Raw genomic sequence first — 17,959 nt, 5'->3', positions numbered from 1 at the left:
TTAAATTATGGTCAATAAAATACACTAACAGTTGCGTTGTGTTCTTGTGGTGTGCAGTGTTGACAAGGAAGGGAAACGGACGTTTGTGGGCGAACGAGAGGAGGGAGGTACAGTAGTATAGTATTGGAGAGGAGAGAAAAGGAGAGGAGAGGGGAGGAGAGGCAGGCGTGCTGGGAGCTCGAGGCTGCGCAGGAGCACAGATAACACTCAGCTTTGCATCGCGTTTCTTGGATGTTTCGTGTGTTTCTACTCGTTTCTCTGAAGCTGTGCGCCGCATCTTCGTAGGATGTGCACTCCGTGTTGTATTTCGCAGGTGAGGGACAACGCTGTTCTCCGACTGTCGTTTTCGACTTTTCAGAGTGTTGTGTTCCAAAAACGGCACTCGTATGACACAAGCGGCAAGCGTCGCTTTGTGGTTTATGCCTGATGTTGTCATTCAGAACGCCGAAGAGGTTTTCCAATTTGCCTTTTTACAGTCAAAAATGACGGCTCTTGTTAATATTTCATCCAATTAAAAAATAAATGTCGTCACTCGTTGTTGACGGCAGTTGATTTCGATACTGATGGATAACAAAGCAGCGGGGCTTTAGTGAGCTAGCTAAACATCAGTTAGCAGGGACTGCTTTAAAAAACGTCGCCATTGGCCTTCTGAACAGATGTTCAATGGACTGATGAAATTGCTGGATTTTTACGGTTTAGGCGTGTTTTCACCGCGGTATTACTTTTAAGATTATTTCACGTGGTTGGCATTCTTCGTATTGCTATTAGTGTTTGCCAGTCAACTTCTCCAGCCATCGATTTTTTTTGCTGTCAGTCACGAAAGCTCATCGTGTGTGCCACTTACCACTGTAGTGTATGGCTCGGCAACTTTTGGTAAAACTTTGCTTAAAACACCTGGCATTCGCTTTGTATTTTTTTTTTGTCATTTTAGGCATATTTACTCATTCAGTGCCTTTTTAAACGTTATGTTCGAGGTTTGAAAGTGTTAAAATAATGAATCGAATAACGTTGTGAACCCATATTTGTCTTATTTTTTACTTGCTCTATAAACCATTGTTAATATTACTCAAATTTAGAATATATACTTTGTCGTGTGTGTATGTGTATTTCTGGTCAAACCATTATTTTCAAAATTTCCAGCAAATGTACTATTTTTAGCTTTTTTTCCTGCATTTACTCATTATATAACAAGCATAAACATAATTAACGCGCGGTGGCTCATGTTTGTTGCTAATAACATGCATGTGATAAAACATTTCTATTCCTTTGTACAGCATGAGACACCAAAGTAAATCAGTGAACAGCATGTGTTAAAAGGTCTGGGGTTTGATTTCAAATTTAGGTTTCAGCCTTCCTCTGTGGAATTTGTTCTCGATTGGGTTTTTACTCTGGCATTCTCGAAAATTCGCCAAACTGAAGTCAATATTGTGTTGCGTTTGTGTTGCATCTGAAACTACCGGTAAGAATAATATATATTTCCTGTACGACTGCGCATGTGTAAACCAGGGTGGTGTTTGCTGTTGTCGTTTCCGAGCTAAGCAGTAAGAATCTGTAGGCTGAGGTTTGATTACAATTTTTCGGAACGGGGATTTTTCGTGGCAGTGAATCTCGTTGTGAGGCAAGAAGATAGAAAAAGATTTTATATTACGCGACAAGGATTTCTCATTGTAGGGGGAGCAGAACAGTGGGAATGGCTATCATGCATGAAGATTATTTTCATACAAGGGAGTATTTTTGTCCATTAAGGTTTCATTGTCGAGGAATTTCACTGCACTAAAAGTGTTTATCAGCCACATGAATTTTGGTGAGGCATGTAAGAACATGAAATTAAAATGTATTTGATGTGATAGTTTAAGCTGGTGTGGCTGGTAACTCCCTGTTAGATGACTCACTTTCATGTAATTTAGGGACCCCAAGAGTGGATAAAAAGAAAGGGCTGAGAGAGGGACTACTCTGGGTCGCTGAGAGAATTGTCCGCATTCCTCTTTCTAGGCTTGCAAGGCAAAAAACAGAGATGTCTCCTATCCTCTTTTTTGTCATAACATATTTGTCATTTGTGTAATAAACCTGACAGTTTTATGAGGACTCTGAAATTCACTAGTGTGAATGTGAATTTGATGGTCGTTTGTCTATGTGTGTCCAGTGATCAAAGCAGGCACCCTGATTCTGGCTCAAAGTCAGATGCTCAAAGTGGGGCAATCAGGCCAGTCGTTCGTCAGGACAATCGGAACAATCAGTGGAGCAGAAGGGAGTAGTCCTCTGCTCCCCCCAACCTGAGAGCAGGGACCTATCATAGCAGTGTCCGGCACCGCCATGTCTGGACAGTAGGGATATATATAGGGCCGATACTACCAGCAATACTTTAGTTCGCTGAAGAAGCATCGTGGATAAGAAGCGAACGCCCGACACCTTCAAAGAAGTACAGATGATGGCTGAAGAAACCTTTTCATCAATGGACCACTCCTGTACGACTGAGAGCTTACACAGACTAATGAGGGTAAATTGTGTAGAAAACGCATTGTTGAAGTGTGGCAGCACGACAGTGAAAATGATGTTGCTGAAATTAGAGGCTACATACACATTGCTTCTGTGGAACTCACATCTGCTCCATAAAATGCCATGTTAACTAGATGCCTTTTTTAAATGTCATACTATCTTCTGAAAGCAAGTACAAGGCATTTTAATCTCAATCCATTTTGGTACACTGTCATATTTCTTTTTAAAAGATTCATCCTCTGCTTCTAATGAAAAATCTCGATGGAAATTTACAGAAAAATGAAAAATTGACAATTTAGTGAAATGTACAAAATCATACACACACAGGGTTAAGCAACCCTTGTGCCATCTTGGGGAGTTTGACCAAAGGCTCACTGTTCAGTTGCTCTGCTCAGGAATTTAATTATACAAGTACATCTCTCTGGAAAACTGTTGTCATTCCTGCTTGCTTCAATGGCAGAGAGCTGTGGAAAGTTGAGGAGGTTACAAAAAAAGAAAGGAGAGGAAGCTAACTGCAATCAGTTTCATTTGTAGCCATCTTGGTAGTTCTCCAATCTTTACACCAGACAACCATTTTGCCTTTTTTGTGCGTGTAATTAACTTTCTTGAGATTGAAATGTTGTGTCCATTGTGGTTTCAATGAGCCAAAATTAAAGCGTGATCTGTTCATTTCCTCCTTGGCACGTAAATGCAAATTAAGAAGCAGTGAGCGCTGTTTGGTTTGGAAAAAGGATGGTCATTGTGCATGTGTGGGAGTAAGTCACTCATAACATCTCAGTGGGATTGGAGATCTCTACCATGTTGCAAGTGAGGTAGGGGGTCGGCTTTTGTCCACTGTTGAGTTTGCTCTATTGGCTGTGACTGGAAGACAGTCACGAAACCACATGGATGCTTGTAAACTGCACAGCTAGGCTACATGACTCTGGCATAATATATGCGGACATTGAAGAAACTTAGAGCTACTCCTTGGTTAGTGATTAATATGAAGGGCTATTAGTTTGATAACACACTTCTGAAACAACATATTATGATCCAATTAATTTTACTTACCGCATATTTTATCATGTGTAAGCGATATTCACCAATGTTATGACACAGGTCATGCTAATCATTTCTTACAGTAAATATAACTTGGTCTGTGCAGTTTAGTCATATTCAGATAATTAAATAGGTTAAATAGATTATATAATTTGAGAAGTGTTAACATAAATTCCAACTCACACGGCCATGTAAGAATGTAACATTCAACTGTTGTAAGTGATCACTTTGAAAGGACTGATTGGGAGCTTTGACTAGACTGCTCTAATTATCATCAATGGTTCACTTAAAGAGGATATATATTGTCAAATTCGCTTTTATTACTAGTGTGCAAATAGTCAGCGGTCAGAGGTTTCTACCAATCAAAACAATGTGAGGAATTATACAACCAATGTGATATTTTCTCAGTAGCCCTTTTAAGAAAAAGGCTTGAATGCAAGATAGTGTGGAATTCATAATTTGGCAAATTTAACAATCAGATGCTAGGCTTAACGCCCTAGCTCCACCCTATTTGTCATGATTGTGAAAGCCACACTCGACATTGGTCATACTGGTGAGGGGGCACGTAACAGGCTAAATCTGTCAAGAAGAGAAAAGTACAGAAGAATTCGTGATCCCTGTGATATTTTAACAAAATCGTGTTGCAGACATGTCATTAAGACACAGATGTTGGTTGAAATTGTGAATCATTTATTTTAACTAACATTAAAAAAAGAATTTGAAGTAGTTTATTTTACATGTGAATGGCTAAACTATTACCAAGTAATTTCTACTTATAGCTATGGTCTGTGTTTGCCAAGGAAATAGCAACGTCTTAGTTTGCATAGAAAACAGAGGAGTGATACATTTTTGCTGTGTGTACGCAGCTGCCTCGACATTGCAACAATGGTGGTGTCACAGTGTAAAGTGACCCACAGAGGCTCTCTCAGCGGGAGTGAGGCTGTGCCATGAATCGTTTTCTATTGTTGTTGATGTCTTTCTTCTTTTCCTCCTTCCTCTCAGACATTTCTCCTCGCTGCTCTGCTGTAATTTGATACAACTGGGAGTGTCGAGAATTTAGTCTGAACTGTTTCTGTCTCGTGATTCAACCTAGTAAGCCGTTATTCCCTAGCCATTATCATGAAGATCTTAGAGCAAATGCCCTCACTTCTGTTTATGAACATGCTAATGTATGAAAGCCAGAATAGGAAAGAGCATTGCATTCTATTTGAGGTACATGAGTGTAGATGTAACCCATTGTCAGCTGTACCCTTTGTTTTTGACAATACAATGTTTACACCCCCTGAGTTTTCCTTAGATCGTTCCTGGTTTTCCGACTTATGAACAGCAACCTGTTTTTGAGTGAAGCCAACTAGGGTGTGGCCCAAATTGTTTTGAGCTACTCTTCATGACACACCAACGTTTTCTACACATTTTGGCTTGAAGATATGATGCTAGTTAACAGTATGGAAGGGATGATCATTATCCTAAATGTTCTGCAAGACAGAACTGCTTGTGTATTGGGTAGAGGCTTTATCTACATTTTAAAACTTGATCATTGAAGGACCAGATGATGGCAATTTTCTCTTACAAGACCACACATGAACCAGAAGACTTCCCACTGCTGTCTCCACCAAAGAGCATCCCTGTTGCTAAGACTGCAGTTCACCGCAGATAATTTGAGATGAGGTCAAAGGGCAGATGAAAATAAAAAAAATATCTACAGTAAATTTCTTCTGGGTGGGGAATGAAGTAAAGATTACTAATTGTTTTAGGGAAACTGACTGCTTTCCTGTGAGACATTGGTGAGATACTTGCCTCATTTTCTCTTCAGTAGAGCAAGTGGACCTAGAAGGGAGTTATTTTGAGAAAGGATAAAGATCTTTTTTGTGGGACGGCCAGAGCAACATGACAAGCAAGCGGGGGTTTTCTATGGACATTGAAGTAGGGACATATGTAAAGGACCACCTGTCTGCCAAGCGGGCGGGTGTTTGAAAAGAGGCCATGTTGTGGTTAAGGCCAGCGTCGGTAACCATAGATACTCCTTTTTGGGGTCTGAGACAATTTCTTTGGACACCCTCGCCTGGTTCTGCCCCTCTCCCTCGCTCACTCTTGGCAGAGACTGTCATTTGCCCACACGCAGTCTCGAGTTCCCTGGTGAAACGCCCCCTGAAACTAATGAAATCCAAACACCCTCTCTGTGAAATGACCATTTGTTTCCTGGTTCATTTCACTCTGTGCTGCCTAATTAATCGCCTTTTGAGAAGGACGTGGGGTGCGATACTATTATCTTGTTAGGCAGCGTGGAGGAAAATGTTTGGCCACGGGAGCTGGAGTGTGTTGACACAGCCTTAGGGGAGGAGTCGAGTATCGAGCCAGGAACTTTGCCAAGACTTGCCAACCCTGTGGTCTGAACCACACCTGCTAAAGGTTCTATTTAAATGCCACAAGACAGGCAAATTAGTAGGTTACATATGGACGTTATAATTGTTGCGAGTTACAAAAACATTTTGAAATTCTCATTTCTAAACTCAAACATGCTCCCAAATCTCTAGAGAAAAAGTGTATTGACTGTACACCGGGCTCACCTAGTGTGAAAATTACACTGCAATTTGCATCATTTAGATCAGGCTATTACGGTCATTTGTTTATATCCTGATGCTAATCAGTCGTATGTGTGGTATTTTGAACAGAAACCTTGTGTAGGATTATATTGCAGATAGGCTTTCCCACTAGGCATAGTAGGGACGACCTTGCCTTGATGCTTGTACTTTTATAAGACTAAGATTGCTCCCATGACTCCAAGGCAAATTTAAGGCAAACACTCTTGATTTATGCAAAATATTCATATTCCCTTGACATCTTTGGGATAGAGGATTGCCATATCATCTACTGGAGCTTGTTTTTCACTTAGCCGCTCTGTGAGATACCGGCTTCTACATTCTGTGGGAGAACTGACACAAGCAGGGTGGGGTGACTCCAGTGAATTACAACCACAGTATAGAATTTTCTCTTTAACAAATAGAATGTCAAGCCTGGCTTTGTGCGGAAGCAGAAAATGCATTTGTGCTCCTCTGCGTGTCTGATTTGAGGCTTACACAGCATATATATTGTAGTCGAGTAGCCATAGACCATGAAAGTTGTTAAGCGAGGAAGTTATTTAAATCAGAATCAGAATCAGAATACCTTTATTCGTCCCGCAATGGGGAAATTTGCAGTCCACAGCAGCAATAGAAGAGGGATGGGGTTGGGTTGGGAAAACTTCCAGTTTTCATGTATTTCACCTATTCCGAATCTGAAACCTTGGTGTTTGTTACAATGTTTGACAGGTTCTTGCAAACGGTTACAATCCCTATTACCGGTCGGTACTTTGTGTTATAATGTAACATACCAAAGACAACAGCACTTTTAGATCACATTCCCACACATCAAGGGTGTCCAACTATTTTTGGCGCGGGCCACATTGTAGTTTTGGTTTCCTCTCATGGGCTGTTATGAATTTGGGGAAGCCATTATCATCTTTAATCCCCTCCACATACTGTATACATAGAGCGCGCAACAAATTAATGAATAACTAGTTTTCAAATTTGCAGTAAAAAATACAGTGAAACCTCGGTTTACGAACCCCTCGGCTTATGAACTTTTCGGTATACGAACGTTACATTTATGAAAATTTTACCTTGGCATACGAACTATTTTTCGGGATACACACGGAGCTGCCACAATGAGTGATGAATCGTTCGCGAACAAGCCCGTTCTCCGAACAAGCCCGTTCTCCGAACAAGAAAATGGTGGCCACTGTTTTTGTCCTCTATTCCCCGCCCCCAGTCTTCGGTTAAAGCCACGTGATTGGTCAAGAACGCAGCAGTGGGGGATGGGGTTACAGACAGAGAGAGAGTGAGGCCGTTCTCCAAAAAACAAAATGGCGTCTTCGGTTAAAGCTACGTGATTGGTCAAGAACCCAGCAGTGGGGGGGGGTAAACATTAACGAGACAGGCAGACAGGGAGAGAGAGTGAGAAAACACACACACGAAAGGGAGAGGACAGAGCTTGAAACAAAAAAACCAAAGTGAAAAAAACAAATGAAATGGTGAGAAAATGGATAGAAAACAGTGAAATTTGGACCCATTTCAACTTTGATAGTGCAAAAGCAGAGTGTAGACTGGAAGGTTAAAATATCCCATCAATCAGGCTCCACAAATAACCCGCACAAGTCATCTGTAGACTTGATGCAAAAAGCTCAACCCAGCTCAACAGATCACAATTGATGAAGAACTAGATACAATTATCACAGAGAAAGGACCTACAAGGGGTCATTCCTCAAGATAGTGAAAGAAGCCTATGTTCCTCATCAAGTGTTTAATGCTGAGGAAACCAGACACTCAATTCCATCAAGCCATTAACGACCATCACAGAGGTAAATAAAATGACTATATTGTATAGTGCAGTTTATTTCTTTAATCATAATACTATAGCACATTTATTATACATAAAATAAGGTATATTTTGTGTAGTTTTAAGACTTAGAAAATTAGAAAGTGAAAATTAATTCCTACTCAGGAAACTGAGGTCTTTTGGAGTTCAGGGGTTACTCCTAAACACTTTCTATGACTCTGTGGTGGCTTCCACTATGGAATTGTCTGCTGGTCAGGCAGCATCACCACCCGGGACAGGAAAAGACTGGAGCGCCTTGTCAAGGGCCAGTTCTGTCCTGGGCTGCTCGCTGGACTCTCTGGAGGAGGTGGGCAACAGATGGACGCCAGCTAAACTAAAAGCTCCCCTCCCACCCCCTCCTGCCCACCCTGACAGCACTGGGTAGCTCCTTCAGCCAGAGACTATTACACCCGCGCTGCAAGAAAGATAGGTACCGCCGCTCATTCCGACCGACTGCTGTCAGGCTTTGCAATTCTCAATGATCACGTGTGAAAAAAAATACCTAAAAACACCTAAAAAAGATACGAATGATCTTGATACTTGCGCTGTGTACAGTTTTTTTTTATGAAAGGGGTTTGCACATTTACATTTGCACAGTATACAGTTGACATTTTTATTTTGTTATGCTTAGAATATCTTGTTCTCTATCCTTTCACCCCCTCCTCACCCCATCCCCTTTGAAATTGCTGCTGTGGACTGCAAATTTCCCCATTGGGGGATCGAATAAAGGTTTTCCTATTCTGATTCTGATTATGTTTTATGGGGACCTGGGAACGGATTATTCTCATTTTAATGGTTTCCTATGGGAAATTAATTTTTGGGATACACACTTTTCGCCTTACATACTGTCTGGGAACCGATTAAGTTTGTAAGCCAAGTTCCCACTGTAATGACTGTCATTGTGGTTTACATGGGAGAATTTGAAATTTTCGTCTGTACTTGAGGAAGCATCATGGAATTTCATAAGTTTGATTTGCCTTTGCGGGCCGAATAAAATGAAGGGGCGGGCCAGATTTGGCCCCCGGGCCTTGACTTTGACACCTGTGCCATATATGGATGACTTACAGTAATGTGCTAATGCCGAATGTATCCCTGTCTTTATCTTCTCTTCTTTCCACCACAATCAAGCTGGCCTGCTGTTGCGGTTCAGCAGCCTGCTCGTGCTGCTGTAACTGCTGCCCTAAGATCAAGCAGTCCACAGCCACCAGAATCATGTACACACTATTTCTTCTTTTGGTCACCATCGTCTGTGTCATCATGATGTCCCCCACGGTCGAAGAACAGATGAAAAATGTAAGTGTTTGAAACACACAAGACATTTACGGAAAGGTAAAAAAATAATGCAGTTATTAAAGGACAACCAACATCACTTTTTTGTTTCCTAACTGACATCAGAAAAACGTTTTATAGCATTTAAAATACCCAAAACACGCAGTATGATTGAGGCAATAGGCGTGGAAAATGTAGCACTAAAATAGAGGCAGAAAATGGCGACAAAGCTCAGTGTAAGGAATTAATCAGCCCGTTTCCACAGGCTGATTAATTCCTTACACGGAGCTTTGTCGCCTTCTTCTGCCTCTTTTTGGTGCAACATGAAGTTTTCAGACCAAACAAGTGCAGCAAAATGCGTTGACGCGATGGAAGGACTGCTACAATGTGTCCTTTTTTCGGTCAGGGGCGTTCCTTCAGTGACGTAGGGTGAGGACTCGACACCAACTCAAAAATAAGACTTCCGGAATATTCAGCGCGAGTCTTAAAACTTAAAATATAGCTATATGCGGTGGAATCTTTGTAGAATACGCTCAGTAAAAGTCATTTGAAGACATTTTACAAATGATGGACACAATGTGTCCTTTTTTCGGTCAGGGGCGTTCCTTCAGTGACGTAGGGTGAGGACTCGACACCAACTCAAAAACAAGACTTCCGGAATATTCAGCGCGAGTCTTAAAACTTAAAATATAGCTATATGCGGTGGAATCTTTGTAGAATACGCTCAGTAAAAGTCATTTGAAGACATTTTACAAATTATGGACACAACTTGTCCGGAGACGTCAGTTGTCCTTTAAAAGAGAATACTCTACAATTTGCTGTTTCTGTATTTTGAGGGCCCCTTCCCTTACTTAATTGGATTGGATTAGCCTTTATCAGTCTCGCAGTGGAGAAATTTACATTTCACAGCAGCAAAGTGATGACAGTAAGAGGAATGGAAATAGAAAACCAAATACAGAAGCTGCTGTAAAGGTAGCCACACTTGCAGTGCCACCTTGAAGTAAAAACAAAAAAAAAGCAAAAAAAAATCTAAATAACAAATAATGTGACGAAACACAAAAGACACCAACATTCTTCATTCAGCACTTTCTGCACCCTCTTTGTTGCATGAAGTAATTCTAGATGAAAGAGGAGATGATGAAAGCCTCCTTTTCACCAGTGAATCAGTGACGTCATGGTGAAATGTGCATGGCTGCTACAAGCTAAATGTTGAAAGCAAATACGAAGCCGTATCATCCCCACATGAATCCGCTTCAATTCCAAGCCGCGACAGTTCCACATACGCATCGGCGCTCTGCGCAGATGCTCCTGGATGGATATATATGCAAATGCACTCCTCGAAATGTGACAAAGGGCCTTTTACCGTGTGTGTTAATCTGACAAAGTGATCCTGAGGACTCAATCTGTTGTTGTCTCGCGGTGACAAAGTATTTTTTTTTTCAGTTGTTACTGTATCATGAGTCTGCTTAGACATTTCTCAGGTCTATCTTTATCAAATTTGATAAGCTCATCTTGCATCATCGACACTACATTGAAGGCCGCAAATGTGCTTTATCAATGCCAGTCATGTAAAGACTTTATTAGGTAAGAAATGTTGTTTTCATATTTTATGATTGCTGTATCCACCCACTTGTGTTGTGTTTCACATATTATCTTTCTTCCCGGTTTAATCTGCTCAATTTACAAATGAATGGTTGTTCATGTATTCAGCTGTGTATCCTATTTGTAGACCCCAAACATGACTTGTAATACTCTCCCAACAGCCTGCAGCCATTTTATGAAAGAAAACTCAAAGGAGAAAAATCAGGGGTCATTATTGCCTGTTCATGCTTTTTTTTGCCTCTCAAGAGGCGTGACGCCCAGAATAGACCCCGTTGGTCCTTTTCACTGAGGCCTAGACAAACATAGGTGGATGTGGTTCTATACAACAGTGGGCTAATCCCATTTGGCTTTGTGTGTATGTCATCATTTAGATCCCCTTTTACAGTGAATTGTGTGAGAAGATGAATGCAGGGAAGAACTGCAAAACCCTGGTTGGTTACTCTGCCGTCTACAAGGTGTGCTTTGGCATGGCCTGTTTCTTCTTCATCTTCTCCATCTTCACCATAGGCGTCAATAACAGTACCGGCTGGAGGGCCGCCATACATAACGGGTAAGAATTCTTTGCCTTAATTGATTTGGAAAGTTACTGAAAACAAAATAAAAAAAACCGCCCCCCCTCCTTTCGTAAACAAATGGCAACCTTGTGTGGGTGAAAGCTCGATAACGTCAGCGGCTAGAGAATGCTGAGAATGGGCTTTGCTTCAGTCTGTAATAATGAATTTATCACTGTCTCCACTACTGAGAAAAGTAGAGTTAAAGTTAAAAAATAGAGATCCCTGTGAGAATATTTGAACTTGAGAAAAAAACAATGCTTTTATTTTGTAAAAAAATATGTCATGGAAACCCAGTCAGGAGGTTTTCAGTTTAAATCCCTGCATGTTCATGATGGAGTTTGCATGTTTTTTTCTGGCTAATTTATTCAGACATCCATTTTATGCTTTTCATATTTTTGTTCATTGTGATGTGATTATTTTTTTCAGGTTCTGGTTTCCAAAATTCATTTTGTTTGTGGCAAGCTGTGCTGGAGGTTTCTTCATTCCACAAGAGGAAATGTTTCTCGAAGGTAATTCCTGTCTGTAGATGAGTAGATTTACTCATTTAGATTTTTTCCCATCTTTAACTCATTCAATGCCAGACATGAGTCCACTTCAGTGCTAGTGTTTTTGTCATTGTCACTCGAATTCCAGGACCCACAGAATATTGGGTTTTACGATACATGAATACATGAATATTGGTTTCTATAGCGCTTTAACAACAGCTGAAATTGGAACAAAGCACTAACATGGAATATAGGGAAATGATGCCCCCGTGTGGAAGGGAAAAACATTGCCAGAGGTCTGGCCAGCGCTTTTTTGGCACACCAGCAAGAACAACCAAAAACCTGAACAAATTCGGGAATGGCGCTCTATGTCATATTTTCCATTCCCGAATAAATTTGTAAATGGCAGTGAATGACTTAAAAGTCTGCTATCAGAGCTGGAATGATCCATAATGTCATGGATATAAACCACCAAGTTACTGCACATCAGGCATGAAATAAGATTTGTTGGTAATCTGGTAGAACATTGGATGTAAACTATGGTAAAGCGTCACAATGAGCATGAAGAGGCAATGGAGTGATTTTCATGTTTTCCCCAGTGTGGCGCTATATCGGAGCTGCTGGCGGTTTCCTTTTCCTGTTGATCCAGCTCATGCTACTGGTGGAGTTTGCTCACAGATGGAATACAAACTGGTTAGTCAGTCTGACTGGCACTCAATGCAAACAGTGATTATGAGAAAACTCAAAGTGGAGTAGGGTATATCCAGGTAACATCCGATTTACGACCGGCGCGACTTACGACCACCCGTACTTACGACACCCAGACTTTTTTTTTTTAATTCTACGACTGCCACCGCTATAGCCAGTTATAGTATAGTATAGTATATAAGTTATAAGATTTATAAATGAACTGTCAACATTTTGGTACATAATAGTATTCAATAGAAAATGTTGCTTAAAAACAACAGATTGACATCGTATACTATCCTGTCGTATAGGAGATGCCAGCGTGTCGTCATTTGTTACGATCACGTGATCCTCGCGTCAGCCATTTTGAATGCATTTCGATTTACGACCACTTGACTTACGACCGTTTTTTTCTGAACGGAACCCGGTCGTAACTCGGATGTTGAATATTTATTTTCCACAGGCTTTTTGTTTGATCTCACTATCTCTGTATCTCCTTGCCGATGCAGGAGCTCAGGAGTGAAATACAACCGCTTGTGGTATGCAGCACTGGCCTTGGTGACTCTGGTGCTGTTCAGCATCGCGGTGGGAGCTGTTATCTTCATGGGTCTGTACTACACCCACGCAGGAGCATGTCGTCTCAACAAGATCTTCTTGGGCGTCAATGGCACCCTGTGTCTCCTCATTTCTATGCTTGCCATCTCCCCCGTCATACAGAAACGTAAGGAAGGACCTTGACTGACAAACTAGAGCTTCTCTAAATATTTGTGTTAAATGATAGCGCAATTTCTTCGAGCACAGTGATGTTTTAAATGTTTTTAAACAGTATTCGGTTTACCCTTTTGTTCTCTCAGTCCAGCCAACATCTGGCCTGCTCCAACCGGGAATTATCAGCGTGTATGTCATGTACCTCACCTTCTCAGCCTTCTCCAGCAAACCAACTGAAAGTGAGTATCAACTATCACAGTATCATAGTGACTCAGACATTGTTGGTTCACATTCAGACAATTGCAGACAAATAGCAGCCGGCGACTCATAACCGCACAACTGGCAAATGCCCCTCGCATAACTGCAATCGGAGTAAAAAGTTTTTCGGTGCCATTTTATTGAACCACAAACAACTTGGCACAATTGCCAAGAAAGAATCAATTGCCAAGGGTAGAATCATGTCCAAGTCGATTAAAATGTTCCACACTTGCGGGCATTAGTTGCATTATAGAACCGAGGAGACAAATGGGTTTTATTTTTGCCATGCGTGACTGTCACCCAGAATGGGAAGGCTTGCAGTTTACGTACCAACGTCATGCCAAACTTGCATGTAGTCAAAACAATTAGACTCAAAACTGTTTTAGCCTAACAATCAGACACCTTTTCAAGCCCCGACCGTCACATTAAATTCAAGTTATAATACTACAATATCCTAAATAGAAATTACCTTGTTTTGTAAACAATACACATTCTGGTACAAGCTTTCTTTGTAAGCCTATGCCATTAATAATTAATTTAACTCATTCGCTCCCATTCCCGAATTTATTATGCAAGGGTGCCGATAAAGCGCTAGTCAGACCTCTGGCAATGTTTTTTCCCTTCCACGAGGGGCAGCATTTTCCTTTTGTCCATGCTAGCGCTTTGTTCCAGCTTCAGCTGCTGTTAAAGCGCTATACAAATCAATATGTATTGTATTTTGTACAGCTGCCCTCATTTTAAGATCAGATAACTCCAGACCCATATAATTTAGGAATTAGCTATTTTTTCTGATGACAGAAGAGCGTCTGAGGTTTTTAACGCTGATTTGAATGTTTATGTAGACCTAAAACTCAATATTCTATGTGTCCTGCAATTTGAGTGAAAATGACAAAAACTAGCACTAGAGTCGACACATTTTTGCACATCATCTGGCAGTGAATGAGTTAAAAACATATTTCCTTCGCCCCATGTGTACCCCAGTTTTCTCCATTACTTGGAATGTTTCCATCGCCTCAGCCTCCATTTTTAATCGTTAATAATTGATCATTCTTGTATTCGTGAATATGCAAGAAATTGTCTTACGCGCCACTGCTGAAAACTGTTGGTGATTTTTATATTTGCAGTGGTGGAAAAGGACGGCGTAAATACAACAGTGTGCGTCTTTCCCTTCAAATCCGGCAAGGAAAGTGACAAGAAGATAGTCAAAGCTTTGGGAGCCGTGATCCTGTTTGGATGCATCCTTTACTCCTGGTAACAACTCACATAAAGTGGGAACAAATTAAATCCAGTCGCCGATTACATTTAAAATAGCGCCAGATTAAAAATAAATTAACAAATTAATGACATGTGATGAAAAATTACAGCCTCTTTGTTTTTCCGCCATCAGTTTGACCTCTACAATCAAGCGCCGATCTGCGGCGCTCCGAGTGATCAGAAACAGTGAACCGGAAACAGAAGTAAACGCTCTAACATTTTATTGAACTCTTGCTGTCATCTTGTTGTCATCTTGATGTCATTGTGAATGGATTACATTAAATGAACAGAAGAAAAAAAAAATACTTCATTAGATTCCAGCATCCCTCCCCTAAAAAAATGTCCACATTGATATTCCCTGTTTGTCTTTATGCCACAGAGAGCGCGTTGCTGCTTCTGCTTCGGAGATGATGCTGGTAGGAAAACAACTTTTTTTCCCCCATTCCCTAAATTTTGCACCTTTTCATTTCCCCCTTGGTTCCCTCAACCTACCATTGCCCCCCCCCCTGCCTGTTGAGTGTCTGGATATGTTCCTGGCGGGAGTGTGTGCACACACCGTGCCTGCCTCTGCTCATTGTTATTCATCACACCCATGTGGAATGGCTTAAAAGTATTGGTCAGCAAACGGAAATGATGTCACTGTTACTAGGAGGTTGGCATGACGCGTGGAACCGTTTGTAGGTTACTACCTCCCCCTGCAGGAGATAAAGATGGTGAATGTTCACGAATTAGAATCTGAACAGCTGGCAGAAACCGATGAGATTATTTGTTTTAAATGTAAACAGCTGGCCATTCTGCACTTGACAGCATCAACAAATTTAGTCCAACATTTGACAGGATGTATTATTTATGTCAGTATGTATGCGTGCGTGCGTACGTATTTATTTATTTATTTATTTATAATTAATCAATCAATCTAACTAAAGTTTCTCCACTTCAGATGACTGTGAAGAAGAGAAGACTGGTGGAGGCCAAAACGTGGTGTATGACGAGAGGGACGCTACCAACTACAGCTACAAATGTTTCCACTTTGTCTACTTCCTGGGTTCCCTTTATGTCATGATGACCATAACAAACTGGTTCCAGTAAGTTTATACACTTGCTTATTTGTTTTAAAGAGATTTGTTCTCAATAGAGATTCAACTAAAATAGTATGATTTTTACCCTTTAAGACCTGACACATCAAAGAATAGCCAGAAAATTCCCATTTTGGGGATCTGAGATGTTAATTAGCTCTAATATAAAAATCCACAAAAAATGCTCTATCATGTTGTTTATGAAATATCTTTTGTATCACATTTGATACAATAGCCAACTTTTGGCAACTTTCTGCAACTTAAAATTTAACATGAATTCCAAGTTGTTTGACTTCAGGGAGCCCACATTTTCATTCACTTTTGATGTATCCTTTTCAGCTATGACAACTACAGGATTGAGAAGCTGTTGGATGGGAGTTGGTCAGTGTTCTGGATCAAGATCTCATCCTCGTGGGTCTGTCTCCTGCTCTACATGGGGACTCTCATTGCTCCCGTCATCTGCCCCAAGCGTTTTGAGGCCTAGAACACGGAAAGCGTACTCACACTCGGGTCGGGTGATTTCCTGTGTAGTTTTGTGGCTGAGCCAAGGGACCAGTGACCATTTTTTTCTCCCACCTTTAAACACTGTCCTCTGTTATCTTCAACTTTGGAACTGGAGGAACATATGATGCCTTTTATTATAGAACGTGCAAATGTTTTTTATTACGCTGTAGGTGCGTTGTTTGTATTTTTGTTCCAATTTTGTTTGATTGACAATTCCTCTCCTAGGACATTTTGTATTACATTTTTGTTTAAATGTCGTGCAAATTAGTTGTGGTCCATGTGTCCAGACTTTTTTAATTTCCGCACTAGCTCCGACTTCACACTACATTTGGCGGTTTTCCACTGTGTGAGTCTTATTTGTTTACCCCCAATTGTAGACAGTTGTGTCACAAATTTGTAGCAAAAATAATCTGACAAATCTGTTTAGTGTGTGAGAGGTTTGTTATACTGACATTTTTGAGTTTGTATGTTTGTTTTGAGTCCCTTTGTGAGGCAATGTGTACAAAGTGAGTTAGATTTTAAAAATTAATTTCTCAGGCTTATATCCAAGAATGCTTTGTTATACAGTATGTTGTACCCTTTTGTAGATGTTTTTATACGAGCAAAAAAGGCTCGCTGTTCTTCTAGGGTATTTGAGGTTTTGTCAACCTCAGTGCTCCCTTCGAGCAAAATCTTTTTGTGTGGAAGAAAAAAAATCCTGTATATAATTTTTTGAAGCGTGTCAACTGTGCATCGACAGGAGTAGATGATGTTCCCTATATAAAGCATGCAGCTCTATGCCAAAGTTAGATGAACTAACCTACATTGAAAAGATATTAACTCATAATTGAGTTCGCATTCTCGGCACATTTCAGACAATTGAATCGGCTTTTGACAATTTGTATGCATCCGTTGATACTTCCCCCCAAAAAAATATAACTTTGAGGTACTCAACACTGGATGTTGAGTTTACGGAAATCAGTCAATTGTTTCTCACACACCACCAATAAATCCCATTGTTTTCGGAAATAAATGTGTTTTTTTTTCGTGACGTATGTACATTTTTGATTACATTTCATGGTGCTAACATGAAACATTAAAAGTGTTTTTTTTTCAACTCTCATAAATTGTTTTGTACTCTGTGAAAATAAGCTCGCATTCATGAAATAATGCGAGATAATAATAATGTTGACTAAAGCACTGGATATCATTTCTTTTTCCTTTCTGTTATAAAAATATCCCAATGGGATAGAAAATATGTTGTCTCTCTTTTCAAGTATGTTTAGAACATCTCAGAAACAGTTGTTGCTGACGTCACCTATTATTTGACATAATGTGAGGGTTAAAGAGGCGGCCCGGTAGTCGAGTGGTTAGCACACCGGCTTCACAGTGCAGAGGTCGCCGGTTCGCGTCCCGGTCCGGCCTCCCTGTGTGGAGTTTGCATGTTCTCCCCGGACCCGCGTGGGTTTTCTCCGGTTTCCTCCCACACTCCAAAAACATGCATGGCAGGCAGATTGACCACTCCAAATTGTCCCTAGGTGTGAGTGTGAGAGTGACTGTTGTATGTCTTTGTGTGCCCTGCGATTGGCTGGCAACCAATTCAGGGTGTCCCCCCGCCTCGTGCCCGAAGACAGCT

At 40.8% G+C, this 17,959-nt stretch overlaps 1 protein-coding gene across 1 annotated transcript; it reads left to right on the top strand.

Moving 5' to 3' along the window:
* The first annotated feature begins 142 nt into the window (after positions 1 to 142).
* Positions 143 to 17,053, top strand: serinc5 (serine incorporator 5). Its single transcript, XM_088994266.1, has 12 exons — positions 143 to 313; positions 9,076 to 9,240; positions 11,190 to 11,368; positions 11,799 to 11,881; positions 12,457 to 12,550; positions 13,054 to 13,265; positions 13,399 to 13,491; positions 14,635 to 14,761; positions 14,898 to 14,967; positions 15,144 to 15,180; positions 15,705 to 15,849; positions 16,180 to 17,053. The coding sequence occupies exons 1-12, from the start codon at positions 287 to 289 to the stop codon at positions 16,322 to 16,324; spliced, it is 1,377 nt and encodes a 458-aa protein (XP_088850392.1). The 5' UTR covers positions 143 to 286; the 3' UTR covers positions 16,325 to 17,053.
* Positions 17,054 to 17,959: the final 906 nt, after the last annotated feature.

The sequence above is a fragment of the Hippocampus bargibanti genome, linkage group LG04 (assembly GCF_051943395.1).
Source record: "Hippocampus bargibanti isolate YZ-2025 linkage group LG04, ASM5194339v1, whole genome shotgun sequence".
In the NCBI taxonomy this organism is placed as follows: domain Eukaryota; kingdom Metazoa; phylum Chordata; class Actinopteri; order Syngnathiformes; family Syngnathidae; genus Hippocampus; species Hippocampus bargibanti.
This window is presented reverse-complemented; position numbering and strand designations above follow the sequence as displayed.